Below are 20,247 nucleotides of genomic sequence, written 5' to 3'. Positions count from 1 at the left end.
GATTTACACTACACTGACAGGGTTTACTATAGTTTTGCTGCACAACAACAACAACAAAGAACGGGCATGACGAGAGACTTTTGTTCGTCGGGAGAGAAATCTACTACTGACCGCTACTGGTATAGCTCCACGACATCCTGGGCAACCGTATTAGATTTGCCGGGATGCCAAATCCAGACAACGCGGCATATAGGCAACTCCTTTTCGTGCTGTCAAATGCGGCTTTAAAATCGACGAATAGATGGTGTGTGTCAATCCTCCATTCATGGGCATTTTCCAAGAGTTGGCGCATTGTGAATATCTGGTCAATAAGCTACCTGCTCTAAATTAGGTGATGCAGTGAATGCTTCAGAAGATAAGCGATCCAAAACGGCTGCTAATTCTTGCTTTGACATTTTTTTTGTCGTTTGTCAGGCTTTCGAAGGAATCAATAATTAGAATTTCCGTTTCAGCAACCACTTCAGGCTCTGCATCCGATAACGCTCGAACTCCAGCCAAAAATTATTAGTACTCATTTTGAGCTCACGACTGGCAAAGCTGAAAAGGCTTTACGCTGGGAAAGGTCGTACAAACACATGTTGATTTAAGAAAAGCTGGTTTTAAAACCACATTTTTCGTTCAGTTCTAAAATTTGCTGAAGGGGTGGCAATGGTTTAAAATTAGTATTTGGATTAGATAGGCAGGGCAATGTTTAAGTTTTCATAAATTATTAATTATTAGGTTTGTTCATGTAAAATTTATCCAGTAACTTGATTGCCGAAAATTCTTTCTCAAAGAGAAAAATATCAAAAAAAAGTATCTGAACGCAAAATCAGTAAAAATTTGCAAGTTTGTTGGCAGGAAAAATCACAAAAATTAAAAATATTTGTCAGCTACCTCGCATTCAATTTAAAAAACTAAAGCAAATAAAATGCAAAATGACGAGCTCAGTATCACACGATTTTATTTTGTCCACAATAATTTGTTCCTTTTCATCTTCGCTGTTTGGATGAAGAGTATTCCATTCAAATATTCCATTGCAGTATTTCGGAAACTGCAGCAACGGTGGCATATGAGACTGTATGATTCAGAAGTACATATGTACCTCTATATCATTGGCCGATTGCTATTTAATATATGACTTCAAAGAAGCTTTATAAATTTTATCTAAAATATATTAGCTTACATTCTCCATTTTAATCGCTATTTTATTTAAATTTAGCAATTCGACTCAATTCGCAAATTTTAATTCATGTTTCTTTTTACTTTGCGATCAGCTGATGTCTTTCTCACTTGCAAATTCTTACAAGTAAAAATTTATCTAGTAAAAATTTGCAACTTCCTCTCAAAATGAACTGTCATTTTGCTCTCTCACTTTCCCCTTCATTGCAAGTTTTTGGGTACATGAACACCAAAACGTGATAATTTGTAAGAATTACTTGATGAGCAGACCTATTAACTTTAATAAGAAGATTTACACGCTAAAAAGTGGTTATATATGTGTATATATTTATATATATATATTGGCGCGTACACCCTTTCTCGCCTCTGACTCGCCGGATTGAAAATAATCGATTCGATTTCAAACGGTATTGAAAAAACATTACAAAATGGAATGCATAAAAGTCCTAATAGTTTCGTTTAAGCTTCCATATGTTACAATGTATACATATTTATTTTATATTTATTCAACATCGTCTGACTATCCTCTACATATCTTCTCAGGTCTGTGTGGAGATTTGCAACCATTTACACATTAATCTCTTCACAATCCCCCACCCGGTGAAAAACGCGCCACAAACCGTGAGCCAAGGTACAAATGCGCCCACCACCAGTATGAGCATGGTCACGGCTGCTGCAGCGAGTGCGAGTGCGGGAGCGACGCATGACAAGAACGGTGCAACACACCATCGGAAGACGGCGCGACAGGCAAGCAAAAAGCAGCAACAACAGTCGCACTAGAATTTAATTTTACTATTGTGTAATTCATAAAAAAAAAAAACAACAAAAAACACTCAACCACAAAGTAAAATTTTAAGAAATTGTTCCGTGTCAATATACAAAACTGAAACACAAGAAAGGAAATAATACAAACTGTGAAGGGAGGAGAGGTAGGGCGAAAAAAATTACCACAAATACAAAGCAATTAAACTGATGACTAGTGTAAATTAAAATACAAAAACAAAAATTGCTATGAGAAATTTGTATGAGTAATATTCATTTGCTTAGATTACTTTATTATATTTTTTTCTCTTTAGTCTTTGTTTTTACTACTTAAGAGGGTGTTAACTGATGGAGGCGCTATTTACTATTTATGAATACTTTTAAAACTTGCTAAAAATGAAAAGATCAGCTTAAATTATAGTTTATAAAAATTTTTTAGCTCACAATATATATTTGCAGACGAATACAAGTTTACGTATTTTTATATTCCTACTTAGAAATTGATTTTTGCGTATACACTAGACCAGAAAGCAACCAAAAAAGTTTGTGGAACGCCGTACTCGGCTTTATTAATGTACCTACATATGTACATACATATGTGCTGCATAGATTATTTTCGACCGTATATGCAAGGTAAAATGAAAAACGAATCATTTTCAAAAGCTTCTTGTAAATTATTTATGTAAAGCTATAGATGTATGTATGTATGTATGTATGTATGTATGTATGTACATATGTACATTCATATGCACATTTATTTGAGTGACAACCTTTTAGCCGCTGGCCAAATGCATGCAACTGAGTTCAAAACTCAAATCCAATTGAATTGTGATGCATTTCTAAATTACTAGATTCCCAATTGAAAAATTATTTAAGTTTGAAATAAAAATATGTTTTATTAAATGTGTAACATAGTGTTTTTATGATACAATCGTTAGTGCAATAGTCTTCTTTAGACTGACAATAAACAAAAAAAATATTATTTTAGTATACGGAATTCATCTGTAACCCACTCCACTGTCACCTTCGACAGTTTTTCCACCTTCTCGAGGAAAACAAACTCAATTTCCATAATATTTATAAAAATTATTGAAAGGATTGCTTCCAAATTTATTTGTACTGAGGCAAATGCAGATACATTTGTCGCCTAGAAATCGTTTCGTTTTGAAATCGCAGATCGGTTTTTAAAAAGTAAGAAAAACAACAATTTCGAATAAAATCAATTTCGAGGTAATTTTTAATGTCTCGACATCTTCACGTTTACTTCTTAAATACATATATTGTCATACGAAACTTTTGTATACAAATATGAAGCTCGTTTCTTAATATTAATTTACAAATTACATTTACCCATCAAATAATTGATTAATTCCAAATCCCGCAAAAGCAGTGTAACTCGCTTCGCATGCAACGCCAACAAATATGCATCTTCAAAACGATTTTCCATATACTTTTCTGCTGCTGTCTGTAGAGCCTCTAGGGCTAAAGCCGTTATACAACTCACATCGCTTGAGATCTGCATCATAATTTCGCGTACGACTCGAGAAAAACTTAGTCGTGGTATCATAAAATCTGTTCTCAGCAGGAGTTTTAATTCTTTGCGGGTGGGCAATCTTTGTTTGCGACGACTGCTGCCCCTTGATTGCCTCGACGTAATTGGAGCTGGAACAGGTTGTAATGATTTTTTTTGTGCTCTAGATTTTCGTACCGTAGAAGTTCTTCCATCATTCTGAGATTTAGCGGTTGCCGTTTGTCTCGGCGATGAATGAAAATTCGTAATTTCACTCGAGGAACTTGTATCAGTCTCGCCAAGAAGATTATCCTGAAGCGAAGCTCCACGCGTTTTTGATTTAGGTCCGGGTTTATGTAATGGCCGCATATTTCGCACGATAAAACTGATTTTTTAAGGAAATATTAAACTAAATAATAAAACTTTTATTTGATTCGATAGTAAACAAGCGCGTTTTTCTAGACAAACTAACGGAATGTTACGAGGTTACCACAATTTTGCATTTCTGTAGTTGCCATGCGGAAATATTTCCTTTAATAGATTTTCTAAAAAAGAATCGTCTAACTTTGACTTAATATCAAAAATATTTTATATAGAAATAAAAACTGATTACCAAACCTGAAAACCAAATTAATTCCACGTGAAATTCTTGCATGTTGTAGGCGCACAAATTGAAATATTTTTTTCACGATCTCCACCTGATTCCACTCTGTTTTAACTCAGTTTTCTAAAATAATCTGTCTACGGTATGAGAAATGAGTCATAAAGTACGTTCACATATGCCGTAACTACCAATAAATCCACAAAATTAATCTACCCGTTCACATATGGCAGATTAACTCAAAAATTGACAATCAGCTCTCAATACTGCTGCGAAAGGTTTTCCTTAATAGAAATTGCTTTGGTGGAATATTTTGGAGTTTTTGGTTTGTGTAATTATTATTAACGATTTGAAGACAAGACAAGGGGAAGGAATAACTAATTTATTTCCGCGATTGACAGTTGGAGGAAATCCGTAAACGACGTTTACTGAGGTTTCAAAAAATTATGGCAGTAATACGCATTCAAAGTTCGATATTACATTTTATAATAAGTAATAAGAGGCCAAAGCATTTATGGACACACGTTTTTTTCTGTAATATGAATACATAATAAATAATATTTAACAAAACATTTTAATGAAATTATGTCAACAGAACTGTTTACTTTGCCGGCTTCCATTTTATTTAGTTTTTACTCTGACGTTTCTCTTTACATTCATCTATTACTCAAAAAATAAAGGGTTGGATGTAAAGAAGTATGGTAATAATCTAGGATTATTTTATAATCTCAGATTTTGGGAGATATATTTTGTAAGGGAAATCTCGCTTTTTAAATACGGATTGGGATTTAAGCACCAAAAAGTATATATATTTGAACGTATTAATAGTTGTTACTCTAATAATATGTTTGCGTATAAGTAGATTATCTACTTTTTCTGGCCCAACTCCCAATCCGTAATTAAAAAGTGAGATTATCGATAATTATTTTTACGAATGTAAAGAGAACGTCAAAGTCAAAACTAAATAAATTGGACGCCGGCAAAGAAAGCAGGTTTCTAGACATAATTCTAAAAGAATTGTTGTTAAATATAATGAATTATCCATTTATATCACAGAAAATGGCGTCTGCCTATAAACGCTTTATTCTCTTATTACTTATTATAAAATGCGATACCGAATTTCGTATGTGTATTGCTGCCATAATTTTTGGAAGCGTTTGTAGACATCGTTTACGGATTTCCTCCAACTGTTTATTACTAGCTGCCAATTGTGCAATTAAATTAGCTATTCCTTCTCCTTGCATTTTCTTCATATCGTTAATAATAATTAAATAAACCAAAAACACCAAAATATTCCAACAAAATAATTTCTATGAGGAAAAACATTTCAAAACAGCATTGACAGCTGATTGTCAATTTTCTAGGTAAGCTGACATATGTGAACGTGTAGATTAATTTTGTAGAGTTTTTGTTAATTACTGCATATGTGAACGTACTTTAAGCCTGAGCAAAATTAATTCGCCTTGCTTTATGCTTCAGCACTACACACAGCGAAAGAAAAAAAAAAGAAATCAGCTGATTTAGCAACACCACCTGTAAAAAGTCGCCTTGATATTACTTTATTGTATAAGGCAAGGGATTGTGAACTTTCAAAAATGCATAGCGTTGTACATATATAATATTTGAATCATTGTGAATGGGCGAGTGAATTTCTAAAGCGACCCTGTGAACAGTATTACAGTGGATTTCAGAAAATGATTTATTTGGAGAAATATGTAAAGAAAGTCTTGAAAATGTAAATAGCGCGTTTCCTTGGGTTATCCAGCTCAGCATCACTATCAATTCTCATTGAAATGATCTGGATTATTTTGTTAGTTAGTGCGAGAGTTAGAAGGCCGAAAAAAAATTTTCCAGAATTTTTTCTGAGAAAACTTTTAAATTTATGATCTAAAAATTTGTACACATAATTTTTCATCGATTGGCTGTATTTTAAGACCTAGTATTAGTAAAAATAATTGTTTGGAAAGGAGCTACAGCTGATCTCCGCCGAGAGCTCCTCTCAAAAACGACGTTTTGCGGTAGCCAGTATGTCTCTGAACTGGATACTCTGAAATTAAAAAAAAAAAAGATTTCGTTGAAGTAATGCTAAGTCTAGTAATTAATCGAAGGAATAAGCAAAATAAATTGTTTGACAAAATGGCGTTTTCTCCAAAAAAAAAAAAATAAAATCGATTTTTTACCAAAATTTCGCCCTTAAATTGTTTATAAAAAATATATGTAGATTTGTCGGTGAGAAGAAAATCTTGGATAAATTACTAAAAAATATACATAAGAGGGTCGTGTTAAAATTTGAGACTAATCGGTGCAGCCGTTTTCGAGTAACCAATGTGAGAATAACGCGTTTAAAGTTTGAAAAGCACTTTCAAGCACTCTGAAACGCCTTTCAAATTTGCGTGTAACTTCGAAAATATTCACCGGAACGCTATTCATTTTTCTGCGTGTTTTTTAAATATATGTACATTAAAAAAATAAAATAAAAAAAATCGATTTTTTGAAAACTCTGAAGCAAAATTGTGAAAATAATTTCTTTTTAGGGGATTCGGCAGCCAAATTCTGCACGCTCCTTTCAAACGTGTTTTTACGGTCTTCCCATCAGTCGTTGTTTAAGTCATAGCAAGGCGAATTTATTACAGGTGACAGCAAACACATTTAAGTAAAACCCTACATGTATTTGTTGTTGCGTTTGATCGAACCATCACGTCAAAATCAGCAAGCAAATGTAAACATACGAATGTAAACATACCAATACATACAAACAAAGCATATCATTTTGACGTAAGCCATACCTACGGTGAAAAATTCAGCTGGGTGAATGCTGTCACCTTAATAAATCCACCTTGAGTCATAGATAACTTTCAGACGGCAAGGAAATATCATGGAAAAAGGCTGCGTTGATTTTTTCTCTTATCACCAACACAATCTCACTTTTGTCGAACTCGCTGAGAGCCGGTTAACGGTCTGACGTTGGTCACACCCTCTGAACTCTCTCCACCGTGAATTATACTTAATATAATATTATGTTAGAGATAATTATGTATTGGAAAAGCTCATTAAATTTGATGGAAATCAGTTCAATCGTTTTTTGTTTTTGTGATCGTTGTCACCGGCTTAAAAACTTTTATTGTCAGCCAGTTGAGAAAACGAAAAAAACTTGAAGGGCTGAACGATATTAAATTTTCTGTGTGTATTCGTAAATATATGTACATTAAGAAAATAAAATAAAAAATTGATGTTTTGAAAATTCTAACTGTATATAACACCTTAATAAACAATGTTTTAATTGAAAAGCGAAGTTTTTCAAGAGCTTATCAATACAAATGTTCATTTTGCCGTAATAGTGTATGCCTAATAGTTTAATATGAAAATTTTTTGCAAAACAGCTCATCCAACTTGAAATTTATTTCTGAAATAAAGGTTTTCTAATTAACTTTTTATAACGTAATATTTATGTACACTTTTACATGTCGGTGCAACCAATTTCATAAAGCTGTGTCGCAAAACGGAAAGTCGCGAGAAACAAAACGAAATGTTGCAAAATTTGTATCAGTTCCCGATGATTAACCGTTGAATACACCTAAAATAATTCAGTTCGTCCAAATACATTACGGATTATTTTGAATTTAATTATGATTTGACATACAAAATCATTTTAAGCGAAGTAACCCACATGCACACTTCTTATAAAATATGTCTTAATATCTGTCAAAATTTCTGTTTTGACTTTGTCCCTCTTTCTCATGCACGCAACTTTCCACCCTGTTATTTGGTTTTCGAAATAGCATCGAGTAAATCAGAAAGTTGTATTTGCGCATGCAAAGCGTGCGGTAAAATGAAACTTGATTTGTTAAACTTCGAGATGTGCGAGCAGTGATGGCATGAAAGTTTGTAAGACAGATATGAAGAGTGAAATTCGCGGTCTGCACTAGAGTCTACTGTTCTAACAGAGTTTTTTTAAACATAGTCTATGGAATGTTTAGATGAGGGGTAAGCAGTGACAGCGTTACAATTGTAGAAATTTAATTGTAATGCAGCATACGTAACGTAGGTTTATATAGTTAATGGCTAATTTGAATAAAAAATTAGTAGCCTAAAGTGAAGGAGTGACGGCAACACTGTCTGTCAGTTTCTTATTGTGAATATCTATTTATTCTTCATTTGCTTAGTTGCCGCTTTTCTGCTTTGCTTATTGGCCATTCTTATTGGCATTCGCTCGTTCTGTAAATGACAGATACCAGAGACAAAATAACTGCGCTCAAAACGAATTTTGCTCTTTTGGTGTACGGTTGTTGAACGCGGGTAATATTTTAAAGAATATTTTCTTAAAAATCGTCATCGGAAATAGTGATTTATTGCTTATAGATAAAACAAAGCAGATACTTGTGATTTCAAGAAAAAATCTACACTAACAGGGAGCGCCCTAAACTAAATACATATCAGGCAATATTAAACTATTGCATGCGAAAATAAAGTGTACAGCTGTTGCTGCTAGTGAATAACATTTTAAAATTAGAAACAAATTGTTTTATCACAAATGTATTTGCGCTATGTGAATTATTAATTTAAACGCTCACGTTAATGTGTTTGTTTGCATTTGGAGTCGAACAGTACTATCGCGAATGCAATAATAATTTCAACGAAGAAGAACCTAACGCGTTTCACCACTCAACATAAACAACGAAGCGGTAATAAGCCTATGAAAAATATAAAGTATTTTAAGTTGATTGCATTTCAAGTGTTTCGTACATTTTTCTGGTCATTACGATCACCCTCTCAGCGTGAAATTTTTTGCCTGCAATTCAATCAGTATTTATGTTCAGTTACGATTGAAACAGTGCAAGGTTGTTTACAAATTCCTACAGAAGGTTTGTTTTTTTTTGAACGAAAATTTCCAATTACCTGCATTCGTTTTTGACTTCTCGGCCGCCCCAAAGCCGTGCCTACTCGTTATTTTGCTCGTTCCTTCGATGCATTCTATTTTCGCTGTCTGTCTGCCTACTGTTATCATGTTACTTTGCTTTTTTACTTCCTTCATTCTGTGTTTGCCACTTATCTATCCTACGTTGCCCTCCACTCCGCACTTGTTTGTATTTGGTGCGTTCTTTCCACCCTTATGTTTATTCTTTATCGACCAATACAAGGCAATCTATTCAATTCTACATTTTCAGTACGACAAACATTATTGCATTTTCAGGCCCTCTTTTTTGTGCTTCTTCAATTTCAGCCTCTACGTGTAAATCAAAACAGTTTTCATTTGTTCTCTTTTTTTCTTGCTCTCTGTTTTTGTATGTTACTTCATCTGCTGGCATTTACACTTGCGTCGACCGGCGTCGCTGTCTCTGCTTAACCGGTGCATTCGCAGTATTGGTGTAGTTTTGATTGTTATTATTGGACTCACGTACGATAAACATGCTTGTGTTTTTTGTTTGTTTGACGTTTGTCTTGCCTTTTCGTTTTGTATACTCGTCGTTTGGTAGCGCATGTTTTTGGTCACAGCTCACGTACCTGCATTGCTATGTTATTTTCTTGCTGTAGAATCCTCGTTGAGATATGTATGTGAATTCAACGTGAATTAGGAAAAATTTCACTTTTTTTGTGAAAAGGTTCAGCGTTCGCCTTTTGCATTTCCAAAGTTAAACAACTAATGTCATCTGTATTGGAGTTCTTCTGCTCTTATTGCCTTATTTCAGTTTATAATTTTCTCTTTAATATGGTTACTTTGTGTCCATGTTCAGCCTGTTCGCTAACTAATCACTGGAGTGGTGTAAATTTCATAAAATTATTAAAAACCTTTTTCCTCTGTTGGTCTGAAGCCGTAATATTGCGTGTGTTCAGAGCTCTATCAGGATCACATCACTGCTGTGAAAAACGGAACAATACAACTACTTCTAATGTTTCCAACTTAGCTAAAGTCCAGCGGTAATAACAAAGAAATTTTGCATTTACTTCACTGCAAAGTAGCTTTTGAACTTGAACACCAGAACTGAAATCTACCACAATGTATCAACTGCCAGAAAAATATGGTCACTAAATATTGTACTAAAAATTCAGTTTGTGTAAAATGGGTAAATGCAATCCACAATTCCACGGAGCGCACATTGCAATTTTAAACGATGCATAGTTCACAAATCGCTCAGAGTTGAACGATTTCAAACCCTAAGTAAAGAGTAGATGCTGCACAACTGGAAACTCAATCGGTCACACACATTACGCCAAAGATGCCAAAAGACATACGCCCGAGTTGCAATGGGAAATACTACAGCTGAACCCACACAACCGTGATAATCACGTAATTATTATATTAAATACCCACGGTTTTGGTATAAACAAAGCACTGCCACTCCAGCAGCATTCCCCGTACATGTATGGGGAATAATGTCGCATAATGATGAGCTCCTTATATATAGGACTATAATGGTGTCAATTTGGCATACAAGTGTGGGAGGCTGCGTCCAACCCAACTTGCAGATATTCGAAGAACCCATCGTAAAGTCTTTCGGACAATTGTGAGTGCTCCATGGTAAATGACGATAAAGGCGATTTAAATATAAAGCTTCTTCTATTTGCTAATCCTCTGCTCGCTGTCTCTGCGCGGCTGACGTAATCAAATATTTGCATGTGAAAGCAAAAGTTATAGAGCAAGATTCACCGCTAGCGAATATACCTCACAAAACTAGTATAACTCACACAAAAAATGTAATTTTAGGCAGCTCTATTCGAGCGCTGCCAAGATATATTTATTATAAAAGGGGTGTTTTAGAGGTGTTGGATTTTAAAGTGTAATAAAACAACCAAAATTCGAATTGATTAGGCAATGTTTATAATTTTTGTGTAGAATCATTCATGACATTTATTTCTTAAAGATAATCTCTTTTAAATGTTGGCCGCAACTGCACCGTCACTCGGTCATCCGTAAACACCAATTTTGAATGTCTTGCTGGAGAGCTTCGGTCGGTATCTCGTAAATAACTTTAGTAATGTTCGCTTCCAATGCCTCAATCGAAGCTGGTTTATTTGTATAACAAGTAGCGCCGCCTTGTTGTGATCACGGGCCTCAATTTCCGGCATCAAAAAGTCGTTTATCATGGGGCGATAACGCTCGCCATTCACTGTTACATTGGCGCTAGCCTCGTTTTTGAAGAAATATGGACCGATGATTTCCCCAGCCTATAGGCCGCACCAAACCGTTTGCTTTCAATGAATGGCTGTTGTTGAATGCCTTCGGGTTGCTCTTCAGCCCAAATACGGCAATTGTAACTATTTACGTAGCTATTAAGCCGGAAATAGACCTCACCGCTGCACACTATACTATAAGTTGGCCTGTGCGCGCGATGAATACTTTTCACAGACTGTCGATGTTCGTAATGCAATTGTACGATTTGTAAACGTTGTTGAGGCGTAAGTCTTTCCATAATGAAATGTCAATGAATATTAAAAAAAAACTATGTGTTTAGTTGGACAGTAGTCTTGCTTGATCTGTCAAAATAACCCTGTTGGAAAAAGTACCTCCAATCTGATTACCCTTTATCAGTTGCTTCATCTATACGCCGCTTCCTACCGTTTGGCGAAAAGAAGAGGCCTATAATCACAGTTGAAGAAGTGTTACTTAACGTCAGCACAGAACACATCAATTGACTGTTGCACACATAAGCTCCCTGATGAGAATGTTGCCTTTACAGGGAAACCAAAAACAATGAGGGCTGTCGGTTCTACGTAACCGGAACGACCCGGATTTATATCCAGCCAAGGACTGTCACTTGAGCAGCATTCCTCGTATATGCACGGGGAATGTTTATGCTGCTACAACAACAACAAGGGCTGAAATTGCTCCCAGGCGAAGCACAGCGCGTTCAATGTACTTAATTTATGTTTTGTAATTCGACCGTTTGATTTGTACGTTTAGTAAACAGGTATTTTTACCTGTAGAAGATATTTATTGTCAATGATACTATATTTCTGCGAATTAGCCAAACCACAATTGTAGGGCAATGGTCCTAAATTTGTAGTGATCTACATACCTTAATAATAATTACTTAATGTCTCAAGGGAGTTGTACTATCAAAGGAAGCAATAAAAGACAACAAAAGAAAAAATGCGCCTTTAAAGTTAAAAATAATATTATAATTACTCCAACTTATCAAAGTGCAGCGTTTTTATGATACTATTTTAATATTCATGGCAGTTTTTTTTCCAGTCAAATGTAAGAACAAACGATTTTACCCATTCTTCTACAGTGTGGTTTGTGGAAAAATAGTCTTACGACATAAAGAACTAATAGGCCTGTCATAATGGGATCGTTGCGGCAACGAATTTGACTGAGAGAAAAATAAATTATGTGTTATGTGTGGTTATGTGATACTCCATCTGCGGTGCGTATGTGACGCCTATGATCAAGTACACATAATTCATTTTGCTCTCAGTCAAATTTGTTGCCGCAACAGACGCAACGACCCTTTGTGACAGGCCTATAAGACCTTTGAAGTTGCGATGGTATTGTTTGCGGTACTTTTATTGTAAAATCTACTTTTATTGTAAAAATTGCAGTATGCTCTGTGAAATTCCGATCGTTCTGAAGCTACAGGACCCAATCCATGACAGCGAAAGTTGGCTAGTATAGCATAACGCAGAGAATATAAGTTTCTTAAGTGTACAGTTTGTCAAGAAAATAAAAATAGTTGGACTTACATACTATAAGATTCAAGTAATTTGCACTTCTTTAACTAAACAAACTTTCACAATTATTGAATTAGCCAGTACAAAACAAATGCGTCTCTCGCCTGTCAAGAAAATTATTGTACATATTATACTCGTATATACCAATGGATCTCTTCTGCAAATATTTAGCGGCCTGTTCCGCTTTAAGGCGCATAGCGAGCTCACAATGGAAGACTGCCACACATGGACATTGAGCCATCTTAGACTCCTATACGGATATACCCAGAGATTGTGATTATCCCATTATCTGCTTTGAAAGGAATTTCTCAATAAAAATCCCTTCTAGACTGGAATGGCTTGAAGAAGATCGATACATCACCCAACACACCCGTTAAGATCTGCACGGACGGATCTAAAATGGATACCGGTGTCGGATCAGGGTTATATTGCAAAGAGCTTTTCATCAGTGAATTCTTTAAACTACCAGCTCACTGTAGTGCTTTTCAAGCGGAAATAAATGCTACTAATGAAGCCTTAAGATGGTTAGAGATAAACAGAATATAATGAAAACTTATCTGCATTCTATAGGACAGTCAATCTGCCCTACGGGCTCTGGATACATTCCAACTAACATCAAGGAGTGCCTTTCATTGTCGCCAATCTCTTAATGAGATGACTAAATAGTATCGTATTATCTTATGCTGGGTTCTAGGCGACAGAGATATACCAGCGAACTGTAGTGCTGGCCAACTTGGAAGAGCAGGTACCTGTATGCCAAATATGGATAAATAAGTTTGAATGGGGTACCTCTCGCAACTTGTTACCTGCTTGTTATAGACGCTCTAATCAATTCTGTAAATCAAAGATAGGTTAGTGCCAATACCTGTGAAATTACTAGGCAAACATGGCCAAGGCTAAATTTACGTCTATCCACGAATATTACAAAATTGAGTAGTCTTCAAAATAGGACCTTAGTAGGGTTCTTCAAGGACATGGTTTCATAGGAAATCCTGCAAGGAAATTGGGCGTGTACATGCATGATTTCTGTCGTAGCTGCAGGCATGAGGAGGAGTTGGAAACAATTCAACACTTTTTTTCCCACATGCTCGGCTCTAGCCAGAAGCAGGAACCGATATTTAAGATCCTACTTCTCAATGAATATATTGTGGATAATCTACACACTTTAGGTATACATCTTTTACGCTTTGTTCAAAGCTAAGGATGGTGCAATCTGGAAGGGAAAATGTAGCCCCGCCCATGCGGTTCACAACGGGCCCATTTCGTGGTCTACATAAGTGGCATCGCTGTGAAACCATGTCAGTGCAATGTAGTTACCGGTGGTCTTCGTCTAGCTCATCTAACGATAGGGCCAGGAAACTTGCTGTTTCGGCAGGTGGGGCCCAGAGGGAAAGAGGTGTTAGGTGAGTATATATTCCCATGGAAACTGGTTCTACGCTACCGCAATGATTCGAGCTTTTGCCGACCAAAGTATACTGCCCCAGTAAATTAACCCTGTCTAGTGCACTGTATCTTACCTCTCATCTATATTTTCGGCATCGTTTGCATAGATGATTTGATATACCGTTATCTCACTTTGTTGTTACACACGTCTCAGCCATCAATCAGTCATAAATGATCGTAAGAGTAATTTTTTGATCTAAATATAAAATCTTACGTAAATTATAAAGAAAGCAAAAATGCCTTGGAAATGGACATCGTTTGAAGTGACTCAGTCGGTTTACCATAATTGTAACACATGGGCTGAAAAGTCTCAGCCTGACGAAGGAAACCATGTTCGAAATTAGGTTTATTCATCAACGTAATTTCCATCAAGAACAACGCAATCATTCCAGCGCCGCTCTAACATTTCCATACCACTTTTATAGAATGATTTATCTTTTGCCTCAAAATAGGCTTCAGTTTCAGCGATAACCTCCACATTCGAGTGAAATTTCTTACCGGCGAGAACAGGCAGTAGTCGCTGGGAGCCAAATCTGGCGAATACGATGGATGTGGCAACAATTCAAAGTTGTTGTTGTTGTAGCAGCATAAACATTCCCCATACATATATGGGGAATGTCACTGAAGTGACAGTCCTTAGCCGGATATAAATCCGGGTCGTTCCGGTAACGTAGAATCGACTGTCGTGGGAACGCGCAATTCAAAGTTCAATTCATGTAGTTTTGACATTTTTTGATTGACTTGTTTTTGGTCAACAGTGAGCAAACGCGGCACCCACTTTGAACACAGCTTTCTCATAGTCAAATGCGCTTGCAATATAAAGCCAAAACATTCTTGTGATCAGCTAATCAAAGTTGAAGTTCCGCACTTTTCGATCATTCAAAACGGAAATTTCAAAATTTTGTGGATTTTTTTTTGATGTTCTCTGGTGTTACCGCCTGTTTTCAACGTCCACTGCGTTGTGCATCGTCGCTGTCTCTACAACCACGTTGAAGCTAGCAAACCATCGTTTTATTGTTGTTTCTGATGGAGCAGAGTCTCCATAACACTCTTCAAGCCATTGCTTCGCTTTAATGATATTTTTTTCCTTCACAAAACACAAACTTCTTTTTAATCCATTGTTTTGAAAATAACAAAAGTAGCGTCACTCTTAGCACAATAACTCACGAACTAATGAATAGAACGTCATGAAATTTTAACAGCTGCCTTTTTTGTGCTTAGTAATAACTGAAAAAGAGGTGAATGCAATAAAATTAGTGCCATCTATGTGTTAGGCCCAGGACTTTTCAGCCCAACTTTTTTAAAATAGGTTGGAGCTTAAATCTGTTAGTGGAAGGCCACGGAAAATATCTGACCACGAAAATATCTTCGCAAAACAAATTTCAAAATTATTCACCAGTATAAGGAAAGTCTCTCCATTTGTGGAACAACATCAAGACGCACGCCACAAATAGGAGGAGGACCTCGGCCAAACACCCAAAAAGGGTGTACGCGCTAATTATATAGTCTATAGTCCATCGACACTATTTGAGCACTAAATCTTTGATTTCCTTGACGAGTTGATTGCATTAGTTGATGTTGACTGTCGTTTAGAGCGAATTTCTCTACCTTCACTTGCAAACATTTTTCTTTGTAAATAACTTGGTCACCGAATGCCTTCTGTAACACGCTCAATTTTTGTGCTACATAAAATTCATTCCTATAACAAAATTTACTCCAACTTTTTTGCTCACCGAAGTCAGACATTGTTAATTATCCACTGCTGACATCTACACGTCACTTTTGTAAGTCATTTTACATATAGAAAAATGTCGCTTTCCCCTCTTATTCAAGTTGGCGTAAAATTAAACATCCAGTTTTGGAAATCTTTATTTTGACCTTTACACGTTCCATTGCTTGGCTGTTTGTGCACTCCAGCTGTCTGGTTTACAAGTGCCAAATGTGTTTGACATGCGTTAAAAAAAAGTTTTTTAAATTGGAAAAATAAAAAAAGTAAAACAAAAAAATAAAAAGTTAAAAAAAACAAAAATAAAAAAAAAATTAAAAAAAAAATTAAAAAAAAAAAAAAAGTTAAAAAAGTACAAAAATTAAAGTTCACAAGTGCCAAATGTGTTTGCAAAAAATATATATGTATCTTCCGATAGGGTGATTAATTTTGCGCCATCTTGTGTTTTGTGTCCCATTTCATAGCTATTTCTTTCGTTTTTGTTTTATTTTAAAACTCAAACTCTTTCTAATTACCAGTTTTATGACCTCCTATATTATCTAGTGAAGCTTCATTAGTTGCTAAATAAATTTATAAATTAGTTTTTATACTCGTACACTTGTAGCTACAATTCATTTTATGTTCCGCTGTCATACCAAATTTGCTAAATAAGGCGGTATAATTTGCATATCTCACAAGTGGTGTATTTCGCGCAATAAATCTCTATGAAATTAGCAATTAAAAAAAAAAAAAAAACGAAACAAATATAAAATACGTGAAAAGCAACTCGATAAAGCTGAATTAAGAAAAGCTCGTCTCTTGTTCGCTTCATTTATATATACATACAGTTGCGGTCAGAATCTTAGTAGTGCTTATGGCTCATTATATAGGGTGGTTTTTAAGAGCTATAGGCAAGTTTTTCAAAAAAAAAACACACGTAAAATTCAGAAAAATGCATGCAATTTTTATTTGCGCCATTTTGCGCCCAATAATTTAATGTTTGAAGATTATTTCATGCAAATGTTGACCGCGACTGCGCTTCAAATGGTCCATCCGCTTAGTCCAATTTTGGCATACTCTTTCCAATGTTTCGGCCGGTATCTCACATATAAATGCTTTAATGTTGTCTTCCAATGCGTTTATTGAAGCAGGCTTGTCTGAATAGACATGAGCTTTAGCATATCCCCACAAAAAATAATCTAAAGGCGTTATATCGCACGATCTGGGTGGCCAATTGACAGGTCCCGAACGTGAAATAAAATGTTCACCGAACTCGCCTCTCAACAAGTCCATTGTTACGCGTGCTGTGTGGCATGTGGCACCGTCTTGCTGAAACCACATGTCATGCAAGTCAAGCTCTTGCATTTTGGGCAAAAAAAAGTTGGATATCATTTCACGGTAACGCTCACCATTCACAGTTACGTTACGATTCGCAGCATCTTTGAAGAAGTACGGTCCAATGATACCTCCAACCCATAAACCGCACCAAACTGTGACCTTTTCTGGATACATTGGTAGCTCTTGGAATTCTTCTGGCTGATCTTCACTCCAAAATCGACAATTCTGCTTATTTACGTACCCATTGATCCAAAAATGAGCTTCGTCGCTGAACACAATTTTTCGATAAAAAAGTGGATCTTAAACTTTCTTAACAGAATACACATTTTTATTGTTGTTCGTTTGTAAGACGATTCATGGTTAAATTATAGACCAAACTGAAGATGTTTGACAGTGAAACAAAACACGAAACGTGCGTCAGCTGTTTAAACCAACTGTTTAAAAAGATAATAGGTAAAAAATCACCCTTTATTTAAGTGGCCACGTTTTTTTATCACAACAATGTTTCGCCATCCACTGCAAAATCCGTTAGATTGAGAAGTCGGCTTCAAGTTATGCAATCACTTGTTATACTTAACCTGTTGGTTTCGTTAATTTTGCATGAAATTCTAGTTGCAACGGCTTTTTAGTCAGTTAAAATCTTAGTAGTACGTGAAAAATTAATATCTATCTTTGTGAAAATTAAAAAGAAAGGTGAGATAAGTTTATTTAATTGATATTCTGTAGCTAATGGCCAAATTTTTATTATTCCTCATTCAGTAATGTCCAGAAGGAAAAATGGCGCACCCGAGAAACGGGCCCTCATAAAAAAATTGATTGCTACTGGAAAAACGTATGCGGTGTAAGTGCAAAATATCATTGGTTGTACACCAACAATGGTACCTAATGCCAACAAGTACAAACCAAGTGGCAAAAAAGTGGTGGAAGAAAGCTAGCAATGTCGGCAAGAGAAGTTAAGTCTATCGTCAGATACTCAAAGCAGATTCCATTTACGGCTGCTACTGAGATAAAAGATACCTTAAAAGTGTCTTCGACCGTTGAGACTGTTCATCGGCGTTTGCGTGAGCACGACCTGGGTGCTCACAGTCCAAGAAAAGTACCGTTGTTGACAAAAACCCATGTAGAAAAGAGACTTCGATTCGCCAAAGATCATATAAATTGGCCTTCGACCAAATGGCGCAACATTTTATGGTCGGACGAGTCGAAGATTGTCTTGTATGGTGAAAGGGGATCGCGCCGATATGTAAGACGACCACCTAACACCGAATACAAGCGAAAGTATACAACAAAAACAATAAAGCATGGTGGTTCTAGCATTATGATATGGGCATGCTTTTCTTGGCTAGGCATGGGACTCATTCATTGGGTTAAGTAAATGATGACTGGCGCTTCAAATGTTGATATACTCAAGGATATCATGCGGCCATATGCCAGAGCTGAAATGCCGCTTGTTTGGACGTTCCAGCAAGACAACGACCCCAAACACACGTGCAAACTTGCTAAAAGATGATTTTAGGAGAGTCAGATCAACGTAAGGGAATGACCGCCACAGTCACCAGACATAAACCCCATTGAAAATTTGTGTGTTGATGTCAAGGAGGCAGTAGCCCAACGCAAGGCAACATCGAATACGCAACTATGGGAAGCTGTAAAGAGCGCATGGGAGTCGATTTCGATTGAAAGATGCCAAAAATTTGTTGACTCAATGCAACGCCGTTGTGCTGCAATTCTAAAGAATAAGGGTCATGCAACAAAATATATTAGTAATTTAAATACTAAACAAAACCCCATGTAAAAATAAAAATAAAATCACCATCACATAAAAGTTTTGTCAAAATTGTTCTTACAATTTGTTACACTACTAAGTTTTTGACCGCTCAAAATTCGCTGAAGGTTTTCTAAATATAATTTTACCTTACGGAAATAAGATAAACGTTGGATTTTGTTTGGGATTTGTTTTGTTTGACATTTGGGCTATAAGAGGGAAAAATCAAATTTTTTATAAAGGCGATTACACGCACTTTTTTAACCCATTCTATTTTACGTGTGTGCACTACTAAGATTTTGACCGCAGCTGTACATATGCACATACATACATACAATATGTGCATATAAATTTTTAATATGTTGAATATTATTTACCATTTTGTTGTTGTCATTTTTATAGTAGCACTAGGACAGCTGTATTTGTATGAGTTGTGCGTTGTGCTGTGGCAGTTGTTGCTGTTTACACTAACAGTAGCCACATTTCAGGCGTCGCCAGCCATACATTATCACTTCCGTTTTTTATCAGCTCATTTATAACACTCATTAAGAATTTTTATCTATTGCGCACAAGAAAATACAGGAGACTATTATAGTTTGCAAAAGCTTTAGTGTCAAATATCGATGTATGCACATATGTGTGTATGTATGCAGGTAGAAATTAATATATTATATATAAAGTGAAATTGTATTTCAAATTCTGTGCAAGGCGGATCTATACAATGTGATACCGACTCTACAAATACCCATCAATTTGGAGGGGTGTTGTTAAATTTCAGGGGGAAAAATCAGCTGATGGAACAACAACAACTTGTATAGATTCGCTTTGATTCTGTGAGAAAATATACGGGGTTACGGGATTAATTAATTTTGCTGTACTCGTGTGAAATGATGCCCAAACTTAACCGTTTTCATTTAACTTATATTTATTTTAAATATATATTTTTTACTGGCATTTGATTAAATTTGTTTTAAAATAATTAAAATATAATAATTATAATTTTAATAATTTAAAATATCAAATTAAAATAATTTAAAATAATCTATTATAATATTTTTTTATTACTTATTTTAAAATAAATTTATTATTTATTTAGTTTTAGTATATTTTTTATATATATTTTTTTAAATAATAATTGATTTCTTTAAAAAAAAAAATAAATTGAATGCAATAAATAATAAATTAAATTTATTTTAAAATAACTTATTGTTATTATTTCAAAATAAATTTATTGAAATGACTTATTGTTACAATATTATTTCAAAATGAGTTTAACACTCAGCATAAAGGGA

At 35.3% G+C, this 20,247-nt stretch overlaps 3 protein-coding genes across 9 annotated transcripts in view; 2 read left to right on the top strand and 1 right to left on the bottom strand.

Annotated features, from left to right (window-relative positions):
* Window positions 1-2,833, top strand: part of LOC128868392 (cholinephosphotransferase 1) — a 58,240-nt gene extending 55,407 nt beyond the window's left edge. For all 7 annotated transcript variants that reach the window (XM_054110430.1, XM_054110434.1, XM_054110432.1 and 4 more), the window contains one exon: window positions 1,705-2,833. In XM_054110430.1, coding sequence (XP_053966405.1) covers window positions 1,705-1,941 — 237 coding nt within the window. In that variant the 3' untranslated portion in view covers window positions 1,942-2,833. The remainder of the gene's footprint in view (window positions 1-1,704) is intronic.
* A 161-nt stretch (window positions 2,834-2,994) lies between these two features.
* LOC128868394 (histone H3-like centromeric protein A) lies at window positions 2,995-3,918 on the bottom strand. The gene has a single exon (XM_054110437.1). It carries the CDS (start codon window positions 3,800-3,802, stop codon window positions 3,257-3,259), a length of 546 nt encoding a protein of 181 aa, XP_053966412.1. The 5' UTR covers window positions 3,803-3,918; the 3' UTR covers window positions 2,995-3,256.
* A 4,338-nt stretch (window positions 3,919-8,256) lies between these two features.
* Window positions 8,257-20,247, top strand: part of LOC128866543 (uncharacterized) — a 53,360-nt gene continuing 41,369 nt past the window's right edge. Inside the window, exon 1 of the mRNA XM_054107361.1 lies at window positions 8,257-8,716. The gene's annotated coding sequence lies outside the window, so the exon portion shown is untranslated. The remainder of the gene's footprint in view (window positions 8,717-20,247) is intronic.

Source organism: Anastrepha ludens, chromosome 6 (assembly GCF_028408465.1).
Source record: "Anastrepha ludens isolate Willacy chromosome 6, idAnaLude1.1, whole genome shotgun sequence".
NCBI classification, from domain to species: domain Eukaryota; kingdom Metazoa; phylum Arthropoda; class Insecta; order Diptera; family Tephritidae; genus Anastrepha; species Anastrepha ludens.
Note: the sequence above shows the minus strand (reverse complement) of the source record. Positions and strands in the feature narration are given on the sequence as shown.

Coding starts and splice junctions, on each gene's coding strand:
- LOC128868394 (XM_054110437.1), bottom strand. CDS start 3,802: ATGCGGCCATTACATAAACCCGGACCTAAATCAAAAACGCGTGGAGCT.